General features: G+C 44.7%; 1 protein-coding gene across 1 annotated transcript in view; it reads right to left on the bottom strand.

The window, feature by feature from the left end:
• The window catches only part of fat4 (FAT atypical cadherin 4), a gene marked incomplete at its 5' end in the record, with an annotated part of 99,527 nt that overhangs the window by 11,472 nt on the left and 60,976 nt on the right, over positions 1-27,079 (bottom strand). Inside the window, 7 exons of the mRNA XM_079167124.1 lie at positions 99-184; positions 4,233-4,540; positions 4,938-5,042; positions 6,549-10,898; positions 11,105-11,355; positions 13,931-14,111; positions 25,271-25,445. Of these exons, the coding sequence (XP_079023250.1) occupies positions 99-184; positions 4,233-4,540; positions 4,938-5,042; positions 6,549-10,898; positions 11,105-11,355; positions 13,931-14,111; positions 25,271-25,445 (5,456 nt within the window). The remainder of the gene's footprint in view (positions 1-98; positions 185-4,232; positions 4,541-4,937; positions 5,043-6,548; positions 10,899-11,104; positions 11,356-13,930; positions 14,112-25,270; positions 25,446-27,079) is intronic.

Below are 27,079 nucleotides of genomic sequence, written 5' to 3'. Positions count from 1 at the left end.
CAAGCCTCGGACCTGAAACTGTCAAGACTATTCTAATGTATACAGTTGGATCATAGAGACAGAACATCTGTGTACTATAGGAGTGTGATTTGTCTTACCAGTCAGTGTGCACTGCCACATTGCTCACGGCGCAGTAGCCTGGTTCCTGGTCATCACCACACAGGTCCACAGTCAGGGATGCAGCCTAAAATATTACAGAAACACACACACACACGCATGTTACGTGTGATTGTCTTAAAGACAACAGCTGTGAAGTCACACTGCCTCAGTCAATTATTGACCTTTTGACACAACATCTTTAAACAACAATTTCTGGTCGACTGTGGTTGACGTAGTTGAAGGTTGTCGTCGCTCTGTTTACTTTCTTTATAATCAGTGCCATGTGTGAGTGAGTGTGTCACTTGTGCTGGTTCAATACAAACTGCTCTCTTCCAGATGTCACTCAGCTAACTTGAGTTTTAGTCTAAGTCAAAGTGTGTGGGTGGAGCCAAATAAGCTCTTTGGGAAGAGTAGACTTATGGTGGACAATTAAAAAAACAAAATTATACAGTGGGTGAAACCCCATTTTTTAAGTTTGGAGTCATGACAGCTAACAGTTTTATCTTCATTTTGTATGATAAAAAGTCAATATTTTAAGGAATAATGTGGAACACATACATGCATGTTCATTAATTAAAGCAAAGAACAGAAAAACATAGATAACAGTGCTGATACGTGGATTTTGTTAGCGTTGGACACCGTCCTGCTAGCTGTTTCCCCCCTGTTTCCAGTCTTTGTGCTAAGCTAAGCTAGCTGCTGGTGCTAGCTTCACATTTTCCATAGAGACAAGAGAGTGGTATTTCCCAAAATTTTGACCTATTCCTTTAAAAAGTTCTCTGTACAGAATTCAGAGCTGTTGCCTCAACAGGGCTCTCAACATGGCGACGACTGAGCCGGCGGCTAGCAGCTAACGGCGCTGACAGCGCTAACGATGCAAACAACGGCAACAGCGCTGACGTAACAGTGTGAACCAAGGGGAGAACCGGTTTGAGGTTTTATGAAAGCAAAGGAGGATTTGATATCAAAATATTCAAAGGGATATTGTTTGCAACATGATTTTTTGCAGAAATATAATTTGATTGTGTTCACATCTTTATCACTGGAACCCATGCAAGTGTGCCAGACTAACTGCAGCATAACTTTCGCTCCAGGGTTCTGGTTCAACCTATTGAGGGTCACTTCAACCGCTACAGTTATTTCTCCCAGAGTATTTCGGCCCTGTTGTTAATGTAAGCTTTGTCCACCAAATGGCATGTAGGCCAATTATTTTTCATCAATTCATCACGCCGGTTGACGGGCGAGTGGCATGAAAAAAAAAAGCCATACATTACAGTGAAACATTTCGTATTTCCCGTTAATGGTACTAAAGCTTTCGTCCAGATGTGGGTTATTCTCTCTCTCTCTCTCTCTCTCTCTCTCTCTCTCTCTCTCTGTGCTCTGAGAGGGAACGACCCTACCAGGAAGAAAAGAAATGGGCTGGTGAGGAAAATGTCCGGAAAAGTGTGTGAAAGTGTTGAAAAACTGGGGCAATCGCGCTCCACCTCTCCTGGATCTTAAGTAAACACGGACCACACTAGGCCCGGATCTCCGACACAAATCACCCAGGAGAGCACGACCCCACCAGGCTCGCACACAGTCACACACTCTCGCTCACAGCACGCTTGAGTCCGACACTAACATAGACGTAAAACACACAACGAGGCGAGGAACAACAGGGCTCGCTTGTCTCGAACACATTCGTGACTCTCTGAAGTGCCATAAAGAGATTCAGGACCACATGAACGTTTCATTAACGTCTTGCCCTGTGATCAAAGGCGCTACAGCCATGACTTGAACACACTGCTCTCACTGTCGAGGGCCTCACACTGTGGTTGAGAATATATGCATCTCAAGAAACCCCCGTTGGAAATTAAAACCGAATGTAACCGAATTTTTTTGTGCTTGGCTATCATCGAAGGGAATGTGAAGGAAGCGCCTCTGGAGATCATAGTTTTCCCCGTGACTAATATAATGGAGGGAGCATTGCTCTTTGTTGTGGTGCGGACACTGAACCGAGGTTTTCTGCTTGTTTCTAGGACAAATAATTCACCTAATCAAAGGCGTCATGATTAGCTGCCGGTGCTAATCAGCTACAGCGAGTCCTAATTTGCAAACCTCATTCATAGAAGACTTCTTAAAACACTGATTTAAAAATAATATAGCTGAGCTCTCTGATTAGATGTTCTCAGCTGTGATCATTTACTGTCCAATCATCACACAAATCATCATGTATTATCCTCCTACTCTGCGCTGTGGTCCACAATGGATGGAATTTATATTAGTTATGCTCAAAGCATTGCAAAAATGACATCTCAGCCACTCAGGATCATCCACAGATGTAGCTTTGACAGTTTTCATGGGGAACTATTGACCACCGGATGTGTAGAACAGTGAGAAAACACCGAAAGTACCCATTAATAGACAACAACTGCACTGCTCTCACAACGAGGTTATAGCCAATAACCAACAGCGCTGTTGCGGAAGCGTGGCGCCTACCCTCCGGTTCCCCCTCAGGAAAATACTGTTAGCTCTGTCAACACTTTTGCCATAGTTAGCACTGTTAGCTATGAGCTGTTGGCTCAGGCATCCCCATGTTGAGAGCCATTGAAATGTGTGAAATCTTATATCATGCAGCTTTAAATGATGATGTGTCTGTTGGATATGCACAAATATCACAGCGCTGACCTTTTCAAGAAGGTGGTTGAATGAATTAAAGAGGGAGGTTGAGGAGCAAGAAATACATGACATTGTAATTCATTACCAACGCAGTTCAGAGTCCACAGGGTTTCTTCTTCTCCTTGTGCTTTCAGTCAGCCGACATTACCGCTAAACTGGTGACTTTTAGCAACTTTTGAAACTAATGCTATCTACTTTCATTTAAAAAAAGTTGGCCACACTGATATGTATATCAACAATGGATTAAATGAGTTTGTATCATGTGAAAGGCGTCACTTTTTCTAACATCTTTCAGCTCATTATTTGGGTTTTTAGGACCCACAGATATTTTCCCCCAATAAATGTTGTGCTTACAGCTCGTTGCACTCCTCCCGAGTGCACGACCAACAAAGAATAAATCAATGAATGCAGGTTCAAACAGCACAACTGAAACCTGTGATAATGTCATGCATATCAGCCTACACATTCAACACATTTCTTATTAGACACATTGGGCAAACTGCTATTTTGTTCTGACCCTAACATGAGCTCCTGTTGTGAAACTCAATGTCCCGAGACATCCTGTCAAACAACAAATTTGACAATTAAACGGTTTTGGACGATGACGTATAATTACGACTGTAACAGAATCTGTGAACTCTCTGCTCCCTCTGATTACTTGGAGCCTTCGAGACGAAGCAGTGCGCGACCGTGTCCGTGGTTTCTGTCTGCTTTTGACATCGGCTCAGAATCCAGGAGGCAGAAGGAAACAGACCTCGAGCCTGACCACCGAAATGACCCACAGCACCTTCTGCAAACACAGGGTTTCGGGTTCACTTTATATTTCTGTCTCATTCTTCGAGAGCCGTTTACACGACCGCCTCTGCATAATACTCGCTGGGCACAAGATGCGGACGGAATCACGGGTCTCGACGTGTGCTGTATTCCTTTCCATCCCGTCACTCTGCACCATCTCAAAACTGAAAATTTAACGATTTTACCAGCTTCCTATGAAACTCTCGGCGCACGGTGGGAAATGACAGATTTGAAGTCCAGCAGGAGAGCTACATTATAGAAGCTTTGACAGGGGCCTGGTCGGACTTTTTTCCAACTCTTTTCTTGCCACTGCACTGCTGGCAGAGAGAAGCCTCTCTTTCAGAGCACAGGACACCGAGTTTCAACCTTCAGAGCCATTTTGGATCCTCGTATTGTAAATCACAACGAGCAATAAAGTATAATTACAAACCGTGAAAACCATAAGCTGAGCTACCCGTGGTTTCGAGGGGGTTAATTATCATCTGATGGTGCAAAAAACAATATTGGGCCACATTGATGCAGGTTCCAGCTATAAAAGTGCACCACACGTTGTAAGTCCATACCATGAATGTTTTTGCTGCTAAACCCATAAGAACTATTAAGCCACTCAATTTTTCAAGAATGCATGATGAAAAACGTTTAGCATGTGATATAATTTCTATGATTTAAATAGCCGTGCTTACCATGCCAGCTCTCCTGGCGATGACTGTGTGGAACTGCCCATCTGAAACTTTTATCATGGTCATCAGTTTATAAGTTCCACTTCCCAAGTTGAAGGAGAAGCGCATCCGTCCCTCGAAGACCTCCAGAGCCAGGAACTCCGCCTTGTCTCCGGTCTGGTTGTCGTGGTTGTACATGAGCAGCGCGTTGCTCTTCAGGGTAGCAAACTTGATATAGATGTAGTTATTGTTGGGATCCAGAGACGGAAACTCCATGTAGGAGAGCTCCTCAAAGCCATAGCTGTTGAGTTCACAGTGTTTGCCGAAAACCCCTGAGGACAGGAAACAAACCAAAAGAGGAATCAGAGAGGAAGCCAATGAATGATTCACGGTGCTGCTGTGATAAAAATATCTACAGATAAAACAGAATCTTTATCGAGCGACATAATACGTTCTGTATTCAGTAATAACAAAGCAGATTTAAATGCTGTCAGGTCATAATCTTGGCTCCTTGAAAAGTTATTTTTGCCCAAATTGATGCCGTTTTGATGATAGCAGCAATATAAAATATGACAAATGGAGAGACAAAATGAAATGTCAATGTCCACATTTAAACCATGGATAAATAATATCATAACTTTCTTTTGGGAGACTGCACGACTGAAACATCTTGTTTTCCACTTTACAGAGGCTCGCTTATACCCTGAAAAGTTTCCTACTATTACTTACCAAATGGACAATGACAGTAATATCCATCCACCCGATTCTGACAGGAGCCGCCATTAAAACAAGGGTTACACTCACAGTGATTGATGATGGAATCACACGTTTTGCCTGGGTTCACAGAACAACACAAATTAAAATGGATGAGGTGGCAGACAACACAGGAAAAACCAGAGGGGAACACAGTTCACTTCCCCCACAGGCCAAGTCATGCAGGCCTTTCATCACCTCACAGCTGAGAAACACACTGCGAAAAAAAGAAAAAAAATCTGGGCTCCAACAAATCATTTGAAGTTGTAGCGTGTTTGAAACAATTGTTGAAACAACCATCAAATTTATAATATGAAGATGTATTTTCATCTGTTTTAGTGCAGTTTCTCTTATTCCAAAATGTTTCTTGACACAAGTGATGCTATTATGGAATAGCAATCACTTGTCCAAGATGACATCATTTGATCCAAAACATCTTGAAACTTTCATAGGAAAAAAATAAATGATCTCACTCAATTGGCAGAATTTTTCTCACTAAGAATAATTAGATTTTCAAACTCGCTGCAAGATCAAATAACGTTTGGACAAGGCTGTTTTTTTTTGCAGAAAGACAAACAGTTGCAATGTACATGTTAACATCATGATAAGGAATGTGACACTGATAATAAAAAATAAGACAATAAATGATCCAGGCATGGCACAAAAAAAAAAAAAAAAACTGACAATGAACTTCTGAAAATATATTTTAGGTTGTAAATCCTGAGACAAGTTGCTTAATGGAGATTGATTCTGCTGCCAAAGACCAGGCGGGGAAAACAGGAACTTTGGAGTTCACTGTGAGGGCATGCAAACTACTGTAAGTCAATAGGTGCATTTCTTCACGAGGGTCATTTATCTTGATGAAATCTAAAAGATTTGTGTTCATTTTCTATCGTCATAATAAAAAGGGACAGTAATGAGTTGACTTGAGGCAAATCGCCTGCCACGGCCCGCTTTGAAAATGTCTTTCAGATGCTGAAGTCAGCGGCTGGACAACATGCAGGATGGAAATGACTGTTCTAAGTAATTTCACTTAAAGTCCACTCCCATTTTATCGAGGGTAATAACGCGGTGTATTCATTACATTTCCAAACGAAACGACCTGATTGGATCTTTCATAAAGCCGCTCATTTGTCAGAAAACCTTGATTAAGAAATCCTTGTGTGTACAGTTTGGATTAGAACTGTATCTGTGTGTGGTCATAGCTGCATGCACATGAAGGCACACAATGAAACGCGATACTGGTGAGCTGTGTATGGAGTCTACACTCAAGTCCCGACAGGGGTCAGCTTCGAAATCATCCTTTTTATTAAAGCAAACATGGCAGGGGGATATGCATCACAGCTGATACCCCCCAACTAGTAATCCAAAAAACAAACTGTCTTTGGCAGCCATGCTTGTATGCTATGGCTACAACACCTCTTGGAAACATTCAGAAGCAAATATTTTCCTTGGACCCAAAGCCATATGTGCTTGAGTACATTATTGTGTGAGTGTGTGTCCCCACATGTTTTTTTTCTCCCCCAAGTCTAACAAGGGTGACTGTGTGGTCGGACATAAAATGTGACTCCTGCGTGTGTGTAGTACCTGCAAAGCCGGATTTGCAGAGGCAGTTGAAGCCGCCGGGGAAGTTCTGGCAAAGCGCCCCGTTCTTGCAGGGATTGGAAATGCATTCGTTGACATCCCTCTCACAGGCCATCCCGGTGAAACCTTCAGGGCAGGTGCAGGAGAAACCCCCCACCAGATTGTGGCAGGTGCCGCCATTGTGGCAGGGCGATGGCTGGCACTCGTTGATGTCTGTCTCGCACAGGGCTCCTGTGTATCCTGGCCTACAGCTGCAGGCGTAGGGCTGCAGGGGGTGGTTGGAAACAAGGATCACTGGGACACTTTCTTCTGTCTTCATATCGGGCCCGACACTGAGACGCCTCTTGCAGCTGCCTCCATTCTGGCACGGGTTGCGTGTGCATGGATCATGGTCCACCGCATCTATTTGCACCCCGCTCTGTCTATATAAAATGTCTTTGATACTCTGGAAGAATGTAGCCACACCACTGGGGTTGACATATTGTCCGTGGCCTCGTTTCACAGCTGCCATAAGGAAAGTCTGATTGTTGAGTTCAAACGCTCCATAAAGCAGCACCCCGGTGCCTAGTCCTGCTAGCTGAGAGTTGGCAATGCGTAGGAAGCTGAGGTAGTGGTTGGTAAGGAAACTTTTGACTCCTTGAGAGTGGAGTCGAATTAGTATGCTGTTGTCCACTGTGGCATTCGTGAAACCCATGAAGAGGACTCGAGCTGTATTGCTGACTGAACCGTGGACGCCATCACTGCTGCGGATGGTTAGTTCAAAAGTTCCATCTGTTGAGCGGGCTTTAGAGTTGAGGCTGCACGTTCCAGTTGGGATATTAAACAGGCCAGAGGATGGGGGAATAAGGGAGCAGTGGAATCTATCCTGAATGTCAGGGTCTTGGGGTTTGACATCTCCCAAAGAACCTCCAGGAAACATGTTCCCAAAGTAGTGGACAAAGATTTCCATGGACCTCGGCTCTGAGGGATTGTCATTCTGATCGTTGATTTGGACGTGAATTGTTCCTGTGGAGGACATTTGAGGCACACCAGAGTCCTTGATCACAACAGAGAGGTAGAAGTCGCTAATCTGTTCTCTGTCAATCTCCCGACTGGTGGTTAACACTCCAGCTGGACTAAGGCTGAAGTAGCTGTTTGCAGAGCCAGAACCGAGAAGGCTGAATAGGAAAGGGCCTTGGTTTGGTGGTAGATCCGTGTCAGACGCTGTCAGCGTTGTAACGGCAATGCCAGCTCTCTGATTCTCCATTACCTCGGCATAGGCGGTTGTCAAAGTTGGACCGTTATCATTGATATCTTCCAGATTCACTATCAGGGTGGTGCTTCCAGTTGCAGGAGGTGTGCCAGTATCCACAGCAAGAACTGTGAGATTATACACAGGAGTTGTTTCTCTATCAAGCTCTGCAGCCACGGACACTTGGCCAGTTTTTGGGTTGATGGTGAAAACATTTTTATCAAACTCAGGAGCAATGGAGTATGAAAATCGGCTCCAGCTCGGGACAGAGTCTGAGTCCTCAGCACTCACAAAGGTAACAAGACCACCAGGCGATAGACCTTCACTAACCTGCACGTCATACAGTTCTTGGGTAAAAACAGGAGGGTCGTTGGCATCAAGAATTGTGATGTTCACAAACACCTCATCAATATCTGCCCCCCGGATGCTTCCGGCGTTCTTTGCCAACACCTTCAGTGAAATCTTTTCCTCTTTCTCACGGTCTAGAGTACCTGTGACATAAATCTGGCCTGTTTTCCTGTTGATGCCAAAGCCCTTCTTTCTACTCTTCCCAAAAATGAGGTAGTAAACCACTCCATCATCTCCTTGGTCTCGATCACTGGCGAACACTTCCCCGACCACTGTGCCTTTTGGAGCAGCTTCAGATATTTCAAAGTAGTACTGTTTTGAGACAAAGCGGGGTACGTATTCATTGGCTCCCTTAAGCTGAATGTTGACATTGGCGAAGCTGCAGCGCTCCTCGTCTGGGACATTGAAGGCCTTCACTGTTAAATGGTAGACCTGCTTAGCCTCGTAATCCAAGAAGCCCTGGGTGGTGATGGTGCCCGTGTTTGGGTCAATAACAAAGAGGTCACTGTCTGATGACTGTATCACATAAGCCATCACTGCGTTGGCTCCCGAATCGCGGTCCGTGCCGTTCATTTTGACCACAGTGGTGCCACTGGGAACATTCTCCTGCACAATGGGGAAGTACTCGTCGGGATCAAACACAGGAGGGTTGTCATTCACGTCCGTCACACGTACTGTGACGGAGACATAGCTTGATTTTGCAATCCAACCACCATCGGTGGCTGAAACTCTAAGATCATGTTGTTGCTTCTCTTCGAAGTCCAGAGGGTGAGCTAAGGACAACACGCCCGTCTTACTATTAAGCAAAAACAGACCCTTGTCGTTGCCTGAAGTAATATTGTATGTGATAAGGCCATTCATTTCTTTGTCTTTGTCTCTAGCAGACAGAGTCCTTATTGCCGTTCCCACAACAAGGCTCTCAGGTACGATAGCTGAGATTTGGCTTTGTGAGAACTCAGGCGTGTGGTGGTTTTCCTCCGTGACCGCAACTCGAACTGACGTTCGCGACGACAAAGGAGGATTTCCTCTGTCATTCGCTGTGATGTCAATGAGGAAATATTTATTCATATCAAATGTGAGGGAGGAGGCGACAGTAATCCAGCCACTTGTTTTATCAAGCTTGAATTTACTGGAGCTGTTTCCTCCTGTTATCAAGTACTCAACCTCAGAATTAAGGCCAAAGTCTTTTTCGTCGTGAGCTACAATTCTAATCAGCCTGGTGCCAACCTTGACACTTTTAGTGACGGGAGTAAAGTAGCTCGGCGAATCAAACTCGGGCGGATTATCATTGCTGTCTACAATGTTTACAATCACAGTCGTCTCACTCATCAGAGGCTTGACTGCCCGGTCAGAGGCTGTGACAATGAAACTGTGGCGGTTTATATTAATGCTACTAGCACCCGTCGAGTTCTGATATTTCAACTGCTGCTTCACAAATATCTCTCCGGTGCTGGCGTTGATTCGGAAAAACTCTGACTGGGACCGGATGAAATAGAAGATTTTGCCGTTGAAACTCTCGTCGGGATCTGTGGCAGACACCTGTGTGACCAGGGAGCCCACCTCCGTGAGCTCAGGGTAGTCCAGATAGTACGAGGGACGACTAAATCTGGGGGCATTGTCGTTAATATCCGTAATAAATATAGTGACGTCTGTGCTTACTGTCCAGCCAGAGTCATGGGCAGACACTTTGACAATATAATGACCTGTGTCTTCTCTATTGAGTGGCCTGCTTATTGTTATGTCTCCTGTGTTTGGATTGATGTTGAATGGAAGGCTGGTGTCTGTAATTGAATATCGGCTAATGGCATTTGAACCGGCGTCCTCGTCTGTGGTGGTGACCCTGGTGACAGTGTAACCCACTGGGGCATTTTCAGCAACTGTAGCGCTAAAGATCTTAGAAAACCTTGGGGCGTTGTCGTTCACATCCAGTACGTTGATTAGCACTTTGACCACTGTGTTTTTGGGTGGCAACCCGCGGTCGGTGGCTTTGACTTTCAAAGTGTACTGAGCCACCTTCTCCCGGTCCAGTGGCCTGGTGGTTCGTATTTCACCAGTCGCTCTATTCATGCTGAAACTGTTCTCCTTGTTGCCATCAATGATGGCGTATTCAAGCTGTCCATTAGGCCCGCTGTCCAGATCGACAGCAGAGACCATCAGCACCCGCTGAGGCGAAAGATTCTCCAGTATTTCAGCGTGGAAAGGATCCTTATCGAACACTGGGTGATTGTCATTCACGTCCAGCACTGTTAGTTCCACTTTCTCATAAGAGGAATAAGGTGGAAAGCCCTGATCTCTGGCCTCAATCCAGAGAACATATTTCTGAACGTGCTCATAATCTAAGGGATGTCTGACAGACAACTCGCCCGATAGCTGGTCAATATGAAAGGCGTTATCCAGGTTGCCGCTGGCGATGTAATATGACAACGGCCCGCCCCTCATGGAGGACCCAGTCACCGTTGTGACAACGTGGTTGGTCGGCTGGCTCTCCGGGAAGGTGAATGCACGCTCCTTCAGTTTGATGACGGGGAAGTTTCCTCCAGTGACGAAGCGGACAGTCACGGTGGTCGTGTCTGTTTTGGGGTTAGCTCCGCCGTCTTTTACGCGAACCGTAAGGGTAACTTCTGAGCTTCCGGTTAGCTTCTCATTGGCGGTGATGGCACCTCTGACGGGGTCGATCTTGAACTTCTCAGAGTTGCGCCCTACAAGGGAGTAGTGCAGCTGGGCGTTGGAGCCTGAGTCCTCGTCGGTGACAGTAACAGCAAAGACCAGGGACCCTAAAGACACAAATGAGTTTTTAGGATAATTTGTCTTCATTTTAAAGATGCTGACAATGCACAAATCTGCATAAAATATGTACATGATAAGAGTTCTTTCTTGTAAAAATAAAGCCTAATTTAAAAAAAATAAAGATATAGGCTCCTTTCTGATGACAAATTAACTGCAACAGTGAGATCAGGTGTCTTCAAAGGCATGTACTGACCTGCTGCAGTGGAGGCGGGTATATGGGTGACGTAGGGGTGGTGGTGGAATCGAGGAGGGTTGTCGTTTATGTCAGCCACCGTCACGGACACGGTGGCGGAGCTGGACAAGCCCTGGGGCTGTCCTCCATCTGTTGCCACAACCAGCAGCTGGTAATTGTTTCTGTCTTCTCGATCCAGCAGGGAGCTGGTGATAATCTGTCCTGTAGCCGGATTGATGGAGAACTGGCCGTGTCCTCCGGTCAGACTGTAGCTGTGGGAAAGAAAAAAGTAGGACACATTTCAGTGAAAGCTGAGTCATTTTCTTTCGATTGCTTTTACTTGTCTCTACCTGTCCGGAAAAATACAAATACACTAATTTCCAACACTCAGGTCTCATGCAAAATCAATCTTCCCACGTCTTTGCAGACGGAAAGTTCAATTTGTATTTGTGAAAACCTTCCAAAACCTGCTCTAACTATAATCTGCTCATTGTTGAAAAAGATAACAGAAAAAATACAACCTTTTTTTTTACTGCACCTGCATATATTTATATGTGTTTTTTTTGTGTTCCAAATAAGTTATTAAATAGTGAAAGGACAGTAAAAAGTATGGAATTACACATAATCACTCTTTCAGTTCTTACAATTCTCATAATTACTTCTTTTCAGTGGCTATGGAGCTACTTCAGTTTCTAAATCATGTGCACATCTTTTGTTACAGTGAGTACATTGTGTTGTTACAAGTGTTTCTAATACAAACACTGACCGTCAGGTGTTACATCAGCCATTTTCCCAAAACATTGAAACAGTTTGAACATATTGTTTGCTGCACTGAGAGTGACTGAAGGCTCTTGTTCAGTACCGTCATGATGTGGTCTATAGAGGGCACTGTTTCTAGCTTCACAAAAGCACATTTAATAGAAAAATATACCCAATAATGGCCACCACATTGTACTGGCTTGACATCAGTTCGGTTGGTTAACTGATTTAAGCATCCAGCTTCACATTGTATCAGATGCAGCCACTGTTTTCTGCTCCACTGCTCACAGAGAGCCACTGTGGTTCAGGCTGGAGAACTCAACTCAAAAATACATGACGAACAATACGAATAAAAGACCACATAACATGCAACTCCTCAGGACTGAGGGGCCACAGCCTTTGGCTTCCAAACTAATATCATGTTTCACCAGCAGGACCCAGACGTAATGTAAACTGACACATACATGTACACACCAGTGCATATTTTGAAAAGGCTCCTTGAAAAAGCATCGCCCTCCAGAGATGGGTCGACAAATTACAGAACACCGTGTGAGAGCAGAGAGGATGCAAAGCTTATTTGGACACCATCAACAACATAAACTGTCCAAACATCCGAACACAGTCCAGAGACAAGTCCAGGTTTGGGACTTGTATTTAATGGGGCTGCGAGAATCAAACTAATAACTGAAAGTAACCAGTTCTGTCCTCCGTTAAGGGCCTCGAACCCCCTCGAACCCCCGATGTGCACAACTCATGCTGTCATAGACAATTAACATCGTCATTATCATGTTTTGGGAAACTGGAGCGCAGTGCGGTACCCCCCAATGTGCACCCAGTGGGGTTAGGGAGGAGGGAGGACGGGTCGGACTTGAGTCAGTGTCTGGCATGAGAGAGACCAGCCAGAAGCTCTTACATGCTCCCCCATGGAGGGGGGCTGCGAGTGTGAAAAAGCTGAGGTCCGGCTTGAGAATCACGGCCCGAAACAATGACTTTGAGTGTTGACTAAAACTCTGCACTCTGCTTCTTAACTCCTGTCAACAATTGCAACATCGGCCTGGAATTTCACAAAGCTGGTGATGAGGTAAAAGGTTTCAGTGAAGGCGTGAGGAAAGCCAAAACCCAGTCCTGTATGGCCCTGAAAGGATATGTGCACACCAGGGAATCAAAGCAAAGTAAAGCAGACCTGATTACTCGCTGTAGTTACTGGAACTACATAGATCTCCTCTGGTTAGTAAAGAAATGGTTTCATTAGTCTCATGCACAGTTAATCTGTCAAATATAGTAAAAATGTAAATAAACCGTCAGTGCAATGATCTACTGTTTCCTCCGTTGGAAAAAAAGAATCAAACTATGAGGTAATTTCTGGTGTATGATTATTCTTATATTTCTTAATGAAATCTAAAGAGGATCAATTTCAGTAAAAAACATTTACTTTTGTTTTGTATGTTCAGGAAAAATCTCACATCTAGACTATTTTAAGATTGTATTTTTGGTGATTTCAGGACAATCTCATTTGTTGCGGGTATTTATGTTTGCAAACCCTTTGCACCTTGAATGACCAGAATAACCGCACCAGTCTGACCTATTCTTAGAAATAAATTGGATTGAAAGAGCTTTACAGCGTAGCAGAGACCAGGGGGTCATGAACCACAAGGTCTGTCTCAACTATCTTATGAAAGCATAACAACAACAAATTCCAAAGGTCAAAAGAAAGACAAAAATATATTGTACTGGTGTCTGCCGGGAAATTGAGAGAATCTTTGTTTGTGTCTGGCCTCAGACGCCTCGGTAGTGAAATATTAATAGTGCACGTCAAACTTTCGTTTACGTTTAATTCTCAAAAGTCTCAAATTACGTCAGCGTAAGTTTTTTTTACGTCTGTTATTGTAAAGAACTTCGTGGTGCATTATTTGTATGAAATGTGATATTAAAATAAAGTGTATTATTATAGTAAGACACTTGCATGACTTATATTTTGGTCAAATGTTTTCAAAAGAATAAGAAGGAAAACCCTCCAAAGTGAAGACATTTCTAAAACAAATGTTCAGAGAATAAGGAACCAGAGAAGAGCAGAAGGCCTGAGGGTACCTTATCACACCGTTGACGCCCACATCTGCATCGGAGCTGTTGACCAGCAGCACATCCGCTCCCGTCGGGGCGTTCTCCATGACGGTGGTGTGGAAGGAGGAGGAGGTGAACACGGGGACGTTATCGTTCACGTCGTCCACCACGACCGTTACCGTCCCCGTTCCGCTGAGAGACGGAGAACCTGGAGGTGAGAGAAGAAAAAGATTTCAGTGACAATAGCGGTTTGCTTTTCCTTCAGCGAGCGCAGTAAAAAGAAGTGAAAGGAGAAACTGCCTCGACGGCCAGGACAGAAGCAACTCATTACCCTTTCCATTCACATGACAGACCTGAACACGGAGCATTTTCTAACTGACAGAATTAGGAACTCCTTTTTCGTGCCACAGCGAGCTGGTAAAGGGGGGGAAACAGTAACATGTGAGTGCCATTAAGACTTTAGACACACAGAGACTTATTGCACATGACTTGTCATCTGTAGCGAGACTCACATTGAACCAATTCATTCTCCTGCGAGGGTTCAGCCACGGTATTCCTGCTGCGTTAATGCAGGCAAATTTCTCTGGCCACCGGTTTGGGTTTCCATCGGTCAGACTGCCACATCAACGCAGCTCAGAGCACTTCAAAAGGGCTCAATGTCTCTGAAACCAAAGCTTTCAGGCGTCCTTCCTGGGGTCTCGGACACTCACAGATTTCATTTCCACAGCGAGGTATCTATTTTAAGGTGCACGCCACTGAGTGAGTTAGTCTGTGGAATTTGAGTGAGGGAGAAGTGCTATTTTCAGCAAAAATCTAACTGTTTTTCTCCCTGAGCGGGTGACGAAACGGGGCTCGCTGGGCCCCCGGGGGGGATGGATTTAAATCAATAGCAGATGAAAATGAGCCGCAATGCAGAAAAAAAGATTCAGACATCTGCCTTGCTTGAGCTGGCCTTTATAATCCATCCTTAAAAGGCACGCTGCACTGCCTGATATATATTCCAAACATAAACACAAGTTCAGTCTAGTTACTGAAAGTCACAATGTGGGATTTGGGGACATCTTTAAAGGCTTGGCGGTATTTTGAGCACTTAATGATTTGCATATATTTACATTGTTTATAAGGACAGGGAGCACCTGAGGATTGAGAAACGCTGAGATCTGCGAGCTGCATGAGGCTCTGTTCCCACCTCTAACTTGGAGTTGTTCCCTCCTGCAGCTCTCTTCAGGAATCCATGTGAATGTGTCAAACTATAATACACCCAAATAAAAACATACACAATCCCGAGCTTGAGTCCCCGGTGCCTGTGTTCTCAGCTGTTAAAAACATCAGATGCTTGAACTTGCGTACCGTAGGGGCCTGGATTAATAAGAGATAATAAAAAACACTTGGACGGTGGCCACCAAAAATTCTCTGCTAATGCGGAGCTGTGCAAAAATCTAAACTTGAGGAATCTGAGAAAAAAAGAGGGTGTTGAGGGTCAGAAGAGAAAGCTTGAGGAACACTACGGATCTGTTGCTCAGCCAGCGCGGATTATCTTATACATTTGATCAAAATAGGGCAACACGCTCATCAGATATGGTGCCAACTCTTCTCATTTGGAAGTGAGATGGATTATCTTTCCCTCGGCAGACAATACATGACTATACGTCACCAAACTAAGAGGACCATGAATATCACTGAGAACCTTTTTGCTTTTAGACACATTGACACTTATTGTCCAGGCACTGGGATCAGGTATTAGGTATTTTAACTAAAGCGATGTGAGCCAATATAACACTTTGTTTCAGACTTCTCGACAACTATTGGATGGATTGCCATTTGCTACAGATATTCATGGTCCTCAGCGGATGAATCCGTCTGACTTGATTGTGGTTTGGGTTAAAATAAGAACGCTTGTTACATAACTGGTGTTAGTAAAGTCCCGGAAGTTACAAAACTACGGTAAAATAGCTCAACGTTGAGTTGGTTTCACATGGGACATGAACAGAGGTCGCCTGGGTGAAAGTCCTGTGTTTGCTTGACCCAACCATCCTACACAGACCTTCCTCGCTCCTTAAACTACGTCTTTAAACTGACTCAGGTGGGTTTACATTGGAGAAGTTTGCTTCGGGCTACTCATACAGATGCTAAAGTGTATCTCGGTGCATCGGTATAAGACGCAGAGGGGCACCGACAGAGCTTCGGTACTTGACGCGTTGGGAGTGAGACGGGTTGGCAGGGTAGGACAAACAACCGACTGAAGAAGTGTCCTTGGGAAAGAAATGAAATTCCCCCACAAGCTCTGCGGCTGCTGCTGAAATTGCTGACACTGAACTGTGACCTCCCCGTGGGCAGAGAGGAGAAACAGAATTCCCTTAAGAGGATCAACAAATTTGAACATTATTGTGGGGTTTGGAGACCACCGCGGCTTCTTTCAGGAGGGCAGGGGGGATTCCTCACAAAATGAGATTTGAGACAGTTTACTGTAACATCACTTCGCTGCCTGGCTCTGTGATAATAAACAGACATTCGACCTTAAGCTTGACATGCATCCAGGTTTTCTGGTCAGAACAGAAGTGGCTGACATGGGCTTTTAGAATAAACAGAGCTGAATTCCAGAAGCAAAATAAATGGCACAAACAGAGGTAACAGTAAACAAATGTTTCATCCCAAAGGAGGAACAGAAACCATAAGACACTAATCTTTCGTGACTCATTACCAAAATGAGTCATGTGCTCTGCAGCGAAGACCTTTTTGAGAATCCTGTTTATAACCAAATATAGGCAATGTTGTATTTCCAAGCGATTATATATTTCCACCTTTACAAATATTTGTGATGAGGAGAACTCTGCTTGTAAACAAATTACTCCAAAATCACCGGCGATTTATACAAGGGGACAAGACCGCGACAAATATGGTGTCGAATGCAAAATAATTAGCGGCGGCCCGAAACGCGATCTAAGCGGAAAAATGTAAATTGTGGTACGAGAGTATGGTAGCATCCAGTCCGTACTGCATCCTCACGGGGCTATGACGTCATCAAACGACCACAACGTGTGGCTAAGTGTCCCGAACAAATGCAGTCAGCAGGATTACTTTGTCAGCCTCGTACTTGATTGCAGCTGTCTGATCCGCCTGCGCCTGAGCCCGCGGCGGCGTCACACGTTCAAGTGCGCAACCTGATTGGATTGACATGAGTCATCATTCGGTGAGGTTGTCATGGGAACAGATTAGAGAAGCTCTGCCTCCTTCTCAGCTGATCCTCTTAATTGGCATGCGATCCCAAGTCAGCGAGGTGTCTGTATCACTTTAAGTTAACCGGTGCGGAGCTGCTGCTGCCGGGCAAAGTGTGTTTGACAGTCAGCGGCTCACTAAGACTGTTGTTGATCAAAGATGTTCTGAGCACCGCTGATACTCCAGTGGCTCTGGGAGCTAAGTGGCTTTGTGTACAAACGCCATTAGCTCCCACCAAGAGACGGAGGGAATGAAGAAAATATTAGTTTTTTGAGCATCAAGCCAGCTGCTATGTTTCTCTGAACTCAAACTGCATTCAGTTGTGCAGTCAAAAGCATTGTTTCCCCACCAAGAGCGGAAGCAGGCCAAGCTACGAGGCTAGCCCAGTGTGTGTGTGTGTGTGTGTGTGTGTGTGTGTAGCACACTGCCCTCCTTCCAGGCATTTCACTTTTGCACAGGATGTGATGTCACAACCTGTTTACTGCCTCGAGGAGAATGAACCACCTCCACCACGTGACCTTTTGACCTGCATTGCGTCTGCCACCAAGCGCTACGGGGCCTCCGAGGCACAGGACACTGTTCCCCGAGCTAATCCTCAGTAAGCATCATGGAGCAAAGACACACCCCCCCCGCCCCCCTCGGTGAAGCCTCAAACACCACCTAAAGCCCCCCCGACGCTCCTCTGCGTGACCCTGAACCTGTACTGACCCCGCCGTCGTCGACGACAGCCGTTGCTTCAAACGGGGCATTTTTCACGTCTTTTCTTGGTGTATCACTTCTCACAGCATCGTGCGCCTCCGTGCAGCCTCAGGACGTGCCTTCTTAGCCTCCTGGGGCTCACTCATATCGCATAACCCCTGGCAGCTGTCCCCCCCCCCCCCTCCACAAAACCTGCTTTCCAATGTGTAAATAGTTCAGATCTATCTTGTTACATCGCGTGGGCCGACAGATTTAGTCATCAAGGAACACTATATCCTGGCAGGTATGCAAATGTGTGTAAATGACAGTTGTTTCAAATAGTTGTGGCGAGGGTGAGACATTCTTAAGATTCATACGACGGCGCCTGCTGCTAAATAACGGGGTCCACATTGCAGCTGAGCATGTCCTCTTACATTTTTTCCACCGTACCTGTAAAAGTAGGAAAGACGGAACACTTTTTATGATGTAGAAAACAATCTCCATGCCCTTCCTCTTTTTTTTGGGAGAAGGAGTGACTCAACAGGAGAGGAATGCTCTGCAAGAGTGCTGAGACAATGCCAGCATCTCCTCCAAACAGCCTTCGCTGGAATCTGGAAAAGCTGAGGGAAGAGTGTCAGGGTCAATGATTGAGACGACTGGAGTCGAGGCAGGCGTCACCGCGTACGCCGTGGCTCAAACAGAGTAAGGGGAGGGGGGGGGGGGGGGGGAGATATGCCTAAATTTGGCAGTGCGTAATCAGGCTCACTGCTATATGACAAATGACATCATTTTGCCATGGAAAGAGAGCCGGTGGAAACTTGCAGCGCAGCGTCAGCTGCCTACCGGCGGCTGCCATGCACTGTGGTTACAAAAGTATTTTTTTTCCATTGGCCAATCCCGTCCCCAGACCGAAGCTCGGTTCTTTTTCTTTGTCCAGCAGTTTTGTAAATCAATTTTGTTCACAAACGGAACCTGTTTCATCTGCCTGTGACGTCGTTCGACTCGTCATGAAACAAAGCCACGCAGCTCAAACGTTCAACAAAAGATACAAATGAGCAGATCACCGACTGAGATTCAAAACCATATCCGGCGACGCTGCTTGTTCATGTTCGACAGCATAGGACCAGTGTTTGTGTTACCAACATGCTTAGAGACCTGTGACTTGTAGATCACCCGTTGGCCAAACAGATAAGGCAATCAATGCACTACCTCACCGCTGTCTGGAGCTTGTGCCATGAGCATAATCTTATTTCAGGGGTTAATCTTTGGTTACTTAGGAAAGCAAACTGCCGCAACCCGACACTTCTTCTCTCCTGGTGATTACAGCCTCACTTCATCTGTATTTAACGCGCGCCGAAGAGTTATCAACACCATCGCTCGAAAAGCAAACTGTGTGCTTTTACACGCGCAATTTGGCTACAAAAAAAAGTTGTTTTGGAAGCAAATGCCACTCATCGCTCACAGTCCAGACGAGTACGTGTGTGTATATTTGATCCAATTGATCTTGGTTATTATTGCACACGAGGAAATGGGGTTTGGATCCAGAGAAGCATGCTCTCTCAATCAGTAAAGAAAATAGTGGACCTTGGGGTACCGCGGTTCCATGAGGTGGTTTTGCCCTAGACTGCCGTGCTGGAGTGACTGAGCTCTGAAGCGGCATGGACACCACAAAAGGATGAATCCGAGCTAAATCCTGCTGATAACTGTCTCCAAGACTGAGGGTATTCTCCATGGGAACACATCAGACTGATGGTATTCAGATAACTGTTTTTCTTTAAATCCTATGAGCAGCCATTACACTATGGGATGAAGTAGGGGGATCCGTCGGGACGCTCGAGCCACATGAGGATTCCTCCCAGCTTTAATTGAATCTCGAAAAACACCATTACCATTTAATTAAACGCAGCACATTCCCTTCAGATCTGGAAAAATGACAGAGATGGGGCAGTGACAACCAAAACAGAGCCCTCCGTTTGATATTTCACAATAACCCCCGAAAGAACTTAAAAGTGCTCGTTGAACTGGCGGCGGGAGCGACATTCAATCCCGCGTGCTGATTCTCATCGCTGAATCAGAGCGGTTTGTTTCGGCGTGGATCACGTTTGGAGAAAAGAATTGGAGAACCCAGAATAACCCCAAAGATAAATAACAAGCTTTCAGGACCCTGAGACTAAACGAGACCAGCTGACCATCTGTTGCCTCCTCTTCCACCCTACAGATCCACAGACAGTTTTCTCTGTAAGCCTCTCAACCCGGAAAGTATTGTCTAGCATAAACATATGGCAGAGTCTAAGCACCTTATTAGTGTACATTACCACTGGACAAATCACATTAACCTCCAAGAAGGTGGCGTGGCCATACTCTCTGAACCGGAGGGGGTACAGAGACATGTGTTAGTGACGATTAAGCGATCTGTTTTCTGACCGCTGCAGCTGCTATGGGGGCGCCCACTGCTGCGAGAGCCTCGCAGGGGGGTTTGATTTGAAGGAAACAGCAGCACCCACCTCCTGGGAAAGGCTGCGGGTCGCCCTGAGTTGCTCAGCCTAAGCCGTGCTAAGAAGCAAGTTTGTGTGTCTCTGCTGGCACAAGAGATAATCTCTTCCTACAGCATATGATTGACTGATGTTTTATCAAACTTCAACAAACAACGGCGGAGCTGGGATGTCCAAACAACCGGATTCATTCCAGTCCAGGACAGGTTGACTTAGGGAAGACGGATGAATGTGCAAATTTATGAGACAGCCCATCTGTAGCCTAAAGCTTAAGGCTAAACGGTTAATTACGGTTTATGGACTGCGGCTGGATTGTGCTCTTAAGGGACAGCGTAAATAAAACACATCATTACTCAGAGGAGGGGGGGGGGGGGTAGAATTGGCCTCCATCAAGGCAAAATTGACATTTTTCTGCCTCTGAGAACCTGTTGCTTTGCAACAAAGCTTCTTTTAATGCGACCCCGTTCGGCACCCATGAATGGCCTCGGCGGAGCTGAGTGCAGGGTGCGAAGCTGTCCCAGCGCACGGTTTGCCAAACATAACAGAGTAAACAGAGGTTTTCTCACACTTAACGAGCAAGAGAGTGAAAGGGATATCTGAGTAGAACACTCAAAGCAGCCGGTGATAAAGGGGAAAGAATATCTTCTAATAATACGGCACTCTCAGAGGCATTCGTCAAATTAAATCTAATGCTATATTGCTTTCCAGTTATTTATGGAGTGCCGCGTCTGACTGCTTTTTGCATAATTTCTTCCCCATATGTTACGGATAGGGTTTGGCGGTTTGGAGGCATGCAAGGGAAGCATATCGACAGACTACAAGTGCTGCTTTTTCCTCATATTTTAGGGCCTGTGGTCAAATTTTATGAAGTGATGTGCCTTTTGTGTTTTTTTTTACAATGGTGCTTTTATTTGCTGTGTTGTTGCATTTTTGGAAATTCCTATTATTAAGCTGTGCATCTGTGGAACATTCTGTACTTTTCTCCGAGCAACACCAGCCGATCATATCCAGTGTGAGTGAAGGATACACACTGGCAGCGTCACCCGCTCATAACACAACTCTATAATGTTCATGCGCCCACATAAATCTGAAATATGACATTGGAAAAGTGCTAAGGAGAGAAAAATATTCACACACAGTATAACGTACTGCAAGTTGTTTAAATAGAAAAGCAAGTCGTGAACAGCTACAGCGAGTTCTAGTAAAAGCAGCTTTGAGCTAACCAGAGTCCTCAGAGAAAAACTGCAAATAAACATCATTAAAAAAAAGTGGATTTTGCCAAGCCAGTCTTCCAACCCACACCAGCTTTACTTACCAAAGCGATTTACACAAACACTCAGATGGAGCTATTGTTAAAGTGTACCAGGGAGTGGGGAAAGAGAAAACAGGCGAGAGGAAAAAACTCACATTGTTGCTGCACAGTTTTTTTTTTTTTTGAAGAGCTAATCCCGACTGTTACTGCTCTGTTAAAGTTCACTTGAGGAACCTGATATTTTATTTGGCTAAGTCTTGTGTTGCCTAGACTGCAGACTGGCTGAAGCCTTCAGAAATGGACCCTATTAAAGATTTATTATGGCAAGTGTTGGACAGTGATCTAGCAATGCCCCGGCCACGTTTTGACTCCGCGTTATCAGTGTGCGTACAGGACTTCATTTGCTCTTAATCTCTATTTGTTTAATATGCCAGAGATGAATAACACACGCTCTTTGTTGTTTTTGTTCAAAACGAGATTGACGGATCATTATTCAATTAATCAAGTCAAGGGGAAAAAGCTTCGAGAACACTGGCGGGTTTATGCACCAGCTTCATGGGAGAATAAAAGATCCTGCTTTAAAGTAGGGATGGTCATTCAAATTATTTATCTGCTAAGCGGCCGATTAGCCCCCCCAAAACGTCCCCTCACCCACCAGTCAAAAGGCCAAATACGAACAGCGTGGCACTTTGGAGCGATGTGCTGGAGGGATGTGACAGACGTATCCGCCGTAACAGTCCTGGGCCGAGGGATTTACTGTGCCTTCCCTTTAATAAACGTGACCGAACATGGTGCATGTCAATGCGTCCCGAGGACACTCTCAGCACCACATGCAGACTCACACAGATGTCTAAATATGTAACCGCACAAGAAAAGCAGAGAAAACATGCATGTGCATGACTGTGCAGACATACAGAGAATACAACCTCACATAAACTAGTTCATCTCTTTCATTTTAACTACATTTCACAAGGAGACCACATATTTCCAACAAGAGACGCACAAAACACGGTGCGAAATTAAATAATAAAATCCTCAAAATCCAAACAGCATCAGTACTAACTAACCTGTGAATAGAATAGATGATTACCCATATCAATAAACAAAAACACAACAATAACAAAACATCTAATTGAGTCGAGAAGCTTTCCCTGGTGATGACTCATTAACATATAAACCCTGAACCCTAAAGGCTCACACAGTATTCACTTCATATGATCATTACATGTATGAACACAGAAAAGAAGTGAATTGTTTAGAGAATGGAAAGAATGCGATCAAACTGGTTGGTTCTTAGAAAAAGGTTAATCCGGCTGCCAAAACACACACCTGACCAGCTGCCAGATACATAAAAATAAGTTTTCTTCAATCACTTAAAGCTATCCCATAAACACTAAGTGGCAAACGTATGTTACTGTGTGGCTCAGTTGGAAATCATATTGTTTCAAATTCTTCCACGGGGGCAGAACCTGTGCGTTGCTGAGCACAGCCTTACAAATCTGATTTGCCTGAAGCTGACTCCAGATGTTGGCCCCGGCGTTGAGATCAGCCTCGGACCCTGCAGCCGCCCAAAGTCTCCAGCTATCTGCACTACTTGTTAACTCAGAAATGTTGCAAACAACTTTCCATAAACGAGAGAGAGAGAGAGAGAGAGAGAGAGAGAGGAGAGAGAGAGAAAACAGACATGTCCCAGGTCTGATCTTCAAGTTTCCTCTCAACAAGACGCCTTGTAAAACACCTATAAGCGGCTTGTGTGGATGCCACATTTTGGAGTTGCTGTGCACAGATTTTAAAATAATGGCAGACGTTGGCCAAATTCTGCTGCTCTACCGAGCCAGAACCCATTATGGGAATCGGCACCCGGTGAGCTCTTTTGTTTCCATCCACTTCTTGACAGATTTCAGTCCGCGCAGCAGCAGGCACAGAGCGTCCTGAAGCGCCGCTCAGGCTGCGATTAATCGGTTTACCGTCACCGAAATGACCCGGGAAGATGGTACACCATAGCACAACACACGATCACGCAGCAACGCCCGAATATGTGGAAGTCGGTCTATGATTCATTCACAGAAGAAGTCTACAAAAGCTAGGGACTTATTTCTAGGAAGATATTTCTGATCATAAGTAATTTAGTATTTGTGTTAAAAACACAAAGTTATCTCTTCTGCTCATGATGAAGAGTTTGTGTCATGCAAATATCAAATATGACAATACAACATATTTTTTTATGTCCATGTCTGACAGAATAATACTTGTACAGACTGTATTTTTGGGGCGATAAATGTGTTTTTCTCTTCTCTCTCTCTGTCATACTGTGTTTTGGAGTTGGACGAGTAGCAGTGCAGGAAGATAAAGGCAGACGTTAACAAGTAAAGATGAATGTCTGTGGTTGAAAATGGTTCACGGTAGACGGCAGAATCGGAGACATGTCTGCACCATCCACCTTCGACATTTCCTGCCAGATAGCGCCTGGGAGAACCATTTCCCCCCGCCGTCTCAGCCGAGGCCTCAAAAATGTGAGAAAATGCTGCTGGGTAATTTGGCCTGTACTGTGATTATGGGTTTTTTGATATTTTGATATTCTACCCCAAATCCCTCTTCTTCTTCTTCTTCTTTTTTTCTGCCTCTCACCAACATCGCAATGAAACATCCTGTCAAAATATTTTGGAATTGTTGTCAGGGTTCTAAATACGGACTCCTTGTGAAGCGCACAAAAAAAGGGATCGAATCCTAATTAGTATGTTCGCTTGTTGGGCAACTTTGTCCATGTGGCACAAACCTCTGAAGAGTACGTGAAGCAGGAAAACCTTGACGAAGCGCGAGGAACAAGAACCCTTTTTATGTAACGTGAGACATCTGAAAATCGTATGCTGCTGCACAGTTTTTGATTTATATATTCATATCATGAAAAATGACATAATCTCCCCCAACAAATATGCAAATATTTCACTGACTATGTAATAGATAGAACACCCCATGCAACATTTGTCTCAATTCTCACCAAATCCTGTGCACAGTCAAAAATACACCGCGTTATGATCGGTCACATGGTCAGTCCAGGAATGAAACAGAACCACCCTCAGACCATGACGGCCGTGCCAGAGCAGCTCGGGGGGAAACATATACTTAGCTGGGCTACCATGTGATTTGGCTGCGACGGGGATACGCATGTACTCCTTTAAACTGCACATTAACTGGCCTCTATGCAATAACAAGTTAACCTTTTATCTGGCTATAACAAGCTCTACCGGCGTATCCAAATAAACAGAGGATGCTGTTCAATTGAACCCGCTGAAAGGACTTCTGGGGAATAGGTCAAAAAACACCCACTATTTTGCAAGCTAAAAACTCCCGAATGTTTAGCTTATTGTGCCACACGAAAAAGAGCACTGTGCACACTGTGAACTCAAAATGATGTTTGTTGACACCGCTGTTGGTTTGTGAAAATGTTCTTTTTCAGCCGGCTTTTGCTGGCTGATTACAAAATATGTTTCTGGCTTTTCCGAAAAAATCAACAATGGCCATGTAAGGACACATTACACGGCGCTCAGTCCTCACCAGACGGTCACGATAAGTTGAAGAAGTTGAATGTGGTGCGAGTTCAGACGTAAACAACACTATAAACTGAAACGTAACACTGCAAGGCCAGCATAAAAAAACATCTTGTAAAGTCAGACGTGTTAAGATGGAATCAGCCGCCCTCGCAGCTCACAACCTCCGCCGCGGTCTCACCTGAGTCGGTGGCTGTGATCAGCAGGACGTATTTCCCCTGAGCCTCTCGGTCCAGAGTCTGGGTCACGCTCAGCTGACCGCTGGACGACAGGCTGAACGCGCCCTCGTCGTTCCCGCCGCTGAGCATGTAGCTTAGCTGCCCGTTGGCACCTTGGTCGTCGTCTCTGGCAACAACCTGGAAAAACACAAAAACAAGCCTCTTCAGGGATTCTGGGTATCAGACCTCTTCTTCTCGTGAAAGAAATGTGTTTTTCATTTCCAGCAGCCAAAGTGCAAACTGCAGGTCTGGAATAAACAATTAAGAGGGAGCTTTAATAGCGTGGCAGCAGTGGTGGAAAGTAACATGTACTAGACTTAAGCACAGTTTAGCTTCTGTGTTTTAAGTACAAAATAGGATCAAATACTAAGAGAAAGACGATGTAACCTGTGAGTCACAACTCTTCTCCTTACATATTAAAAGTTGAATATATTAGCAACAAAACACATTCTTGCTGAACACACTCAGTGTTTTGTCACTACAGCATTACGTGGTCTGGTATGACCAATCGTTTCAACAGTTTGTTAATGTTGCTTATATTGTGACTGTATGATTCTTCTTGTGCTACATTTATGGGACGACAGTAAATATCAGCAAAAGTTCCATAGTTTTGTTTTAAGTAAAGAACCTGAAAAAGATGTTTTTAACTTCTGCACTGTGACGTATTCCACAGTGAAACAGAACATTTGAATATTTGAAGGATGTACAGTTAAAAAAAGAGATTCAAATAAAATCCATTTGATTGGACCCTCCACACAAACCTCACTTGTCGCTAAAAGTTGCAGGTTGATTGAAGTACGGATGTCATGATATTATGTAGGAAAAAAAAGCTGATTGGATTTTCATATAAAATGCAAAGAAATTAATGAATGAAATAGGTGCACAATATGAAAAGTACAGATCTTACTTAGTAACTATTTAGTTACTTTCCATCACTAGAGATCAACTTGTGCTTTTGGGATGTACGAATTAACTTGACATTTCAGTGGATTAGTTGACAAGTGATCTTTGGAGAGAGTAGTAACAATGGCTTAAGCACCATATTCACCAAATCAAAAGATGTCATTTCTGCAGTTTTATAGCAGCTTTCCTTTTTGTTTCCCCCCCCCGGATGTTTTTTCTTTTGATAAATGCGTTGATAAATTCATACAGCCAAGTACAGCCGTCAGTAACCCAGTACGACCACCTTCCTGAGCCTTTCCACTGAAGCAGCTGAGGGTTAATCAGCATCATGGTGCTGGGCGGCACCATGAAGGTAATTGTTGAGGGAAGGAAGATCATTACTTTATTCACTTTGTCCAATCAGACTGTCCCAGGGAATCCACAAAAAAAACCCTGAGTACGAAGCTATTATCCAGTCGTGACTTTTCACCCTCGTGCTGCAGCATTAAACTACCACTGGTGAGCCTAAATGCCGTGCATGCCGCAGACGGCCAGGTGACCACACAGATGTGTGTTCTTGTGTGGCAGAAGCCCACCACGTCTGGACCCCTTCCCCACCACATAGCTGTGCCCTCATTTCCTCACAAGGTACACAAGTGGAAAGAAAGTGGAATTGCGCCGTCACTGGAAATCAGTCCTTCCCTTCCATTTTTTATACATGGCTCATTTAGTCATCAGGCTGGTTGGGACGTTAATTGCCCTCTCATGCAATTTAGCCCCGTTTCATATTTCGGTGAAATCCTATAAAGCCGTAATTGTGCGAAGCAAATTGCAGTCATATATCATTTCGATATCATTTTAGCCACGTATATGTCATGGCATTTAGCAAA

This window comes from Pholis gunnellus (assembly GCF_910591455.1).
Source record: "Pholis gunnellus genome assembly, chromosome: 10".
Classification (NCBI taxonomy): Eukaryota; Metazoa; Chordata; class Actinopteri; order Perciformes; family Pholidae; genus Pholis; species Pholis gunnellus.
This window is presented reverse-complemented; position numbering and strand designations above follow the sequence as displayed.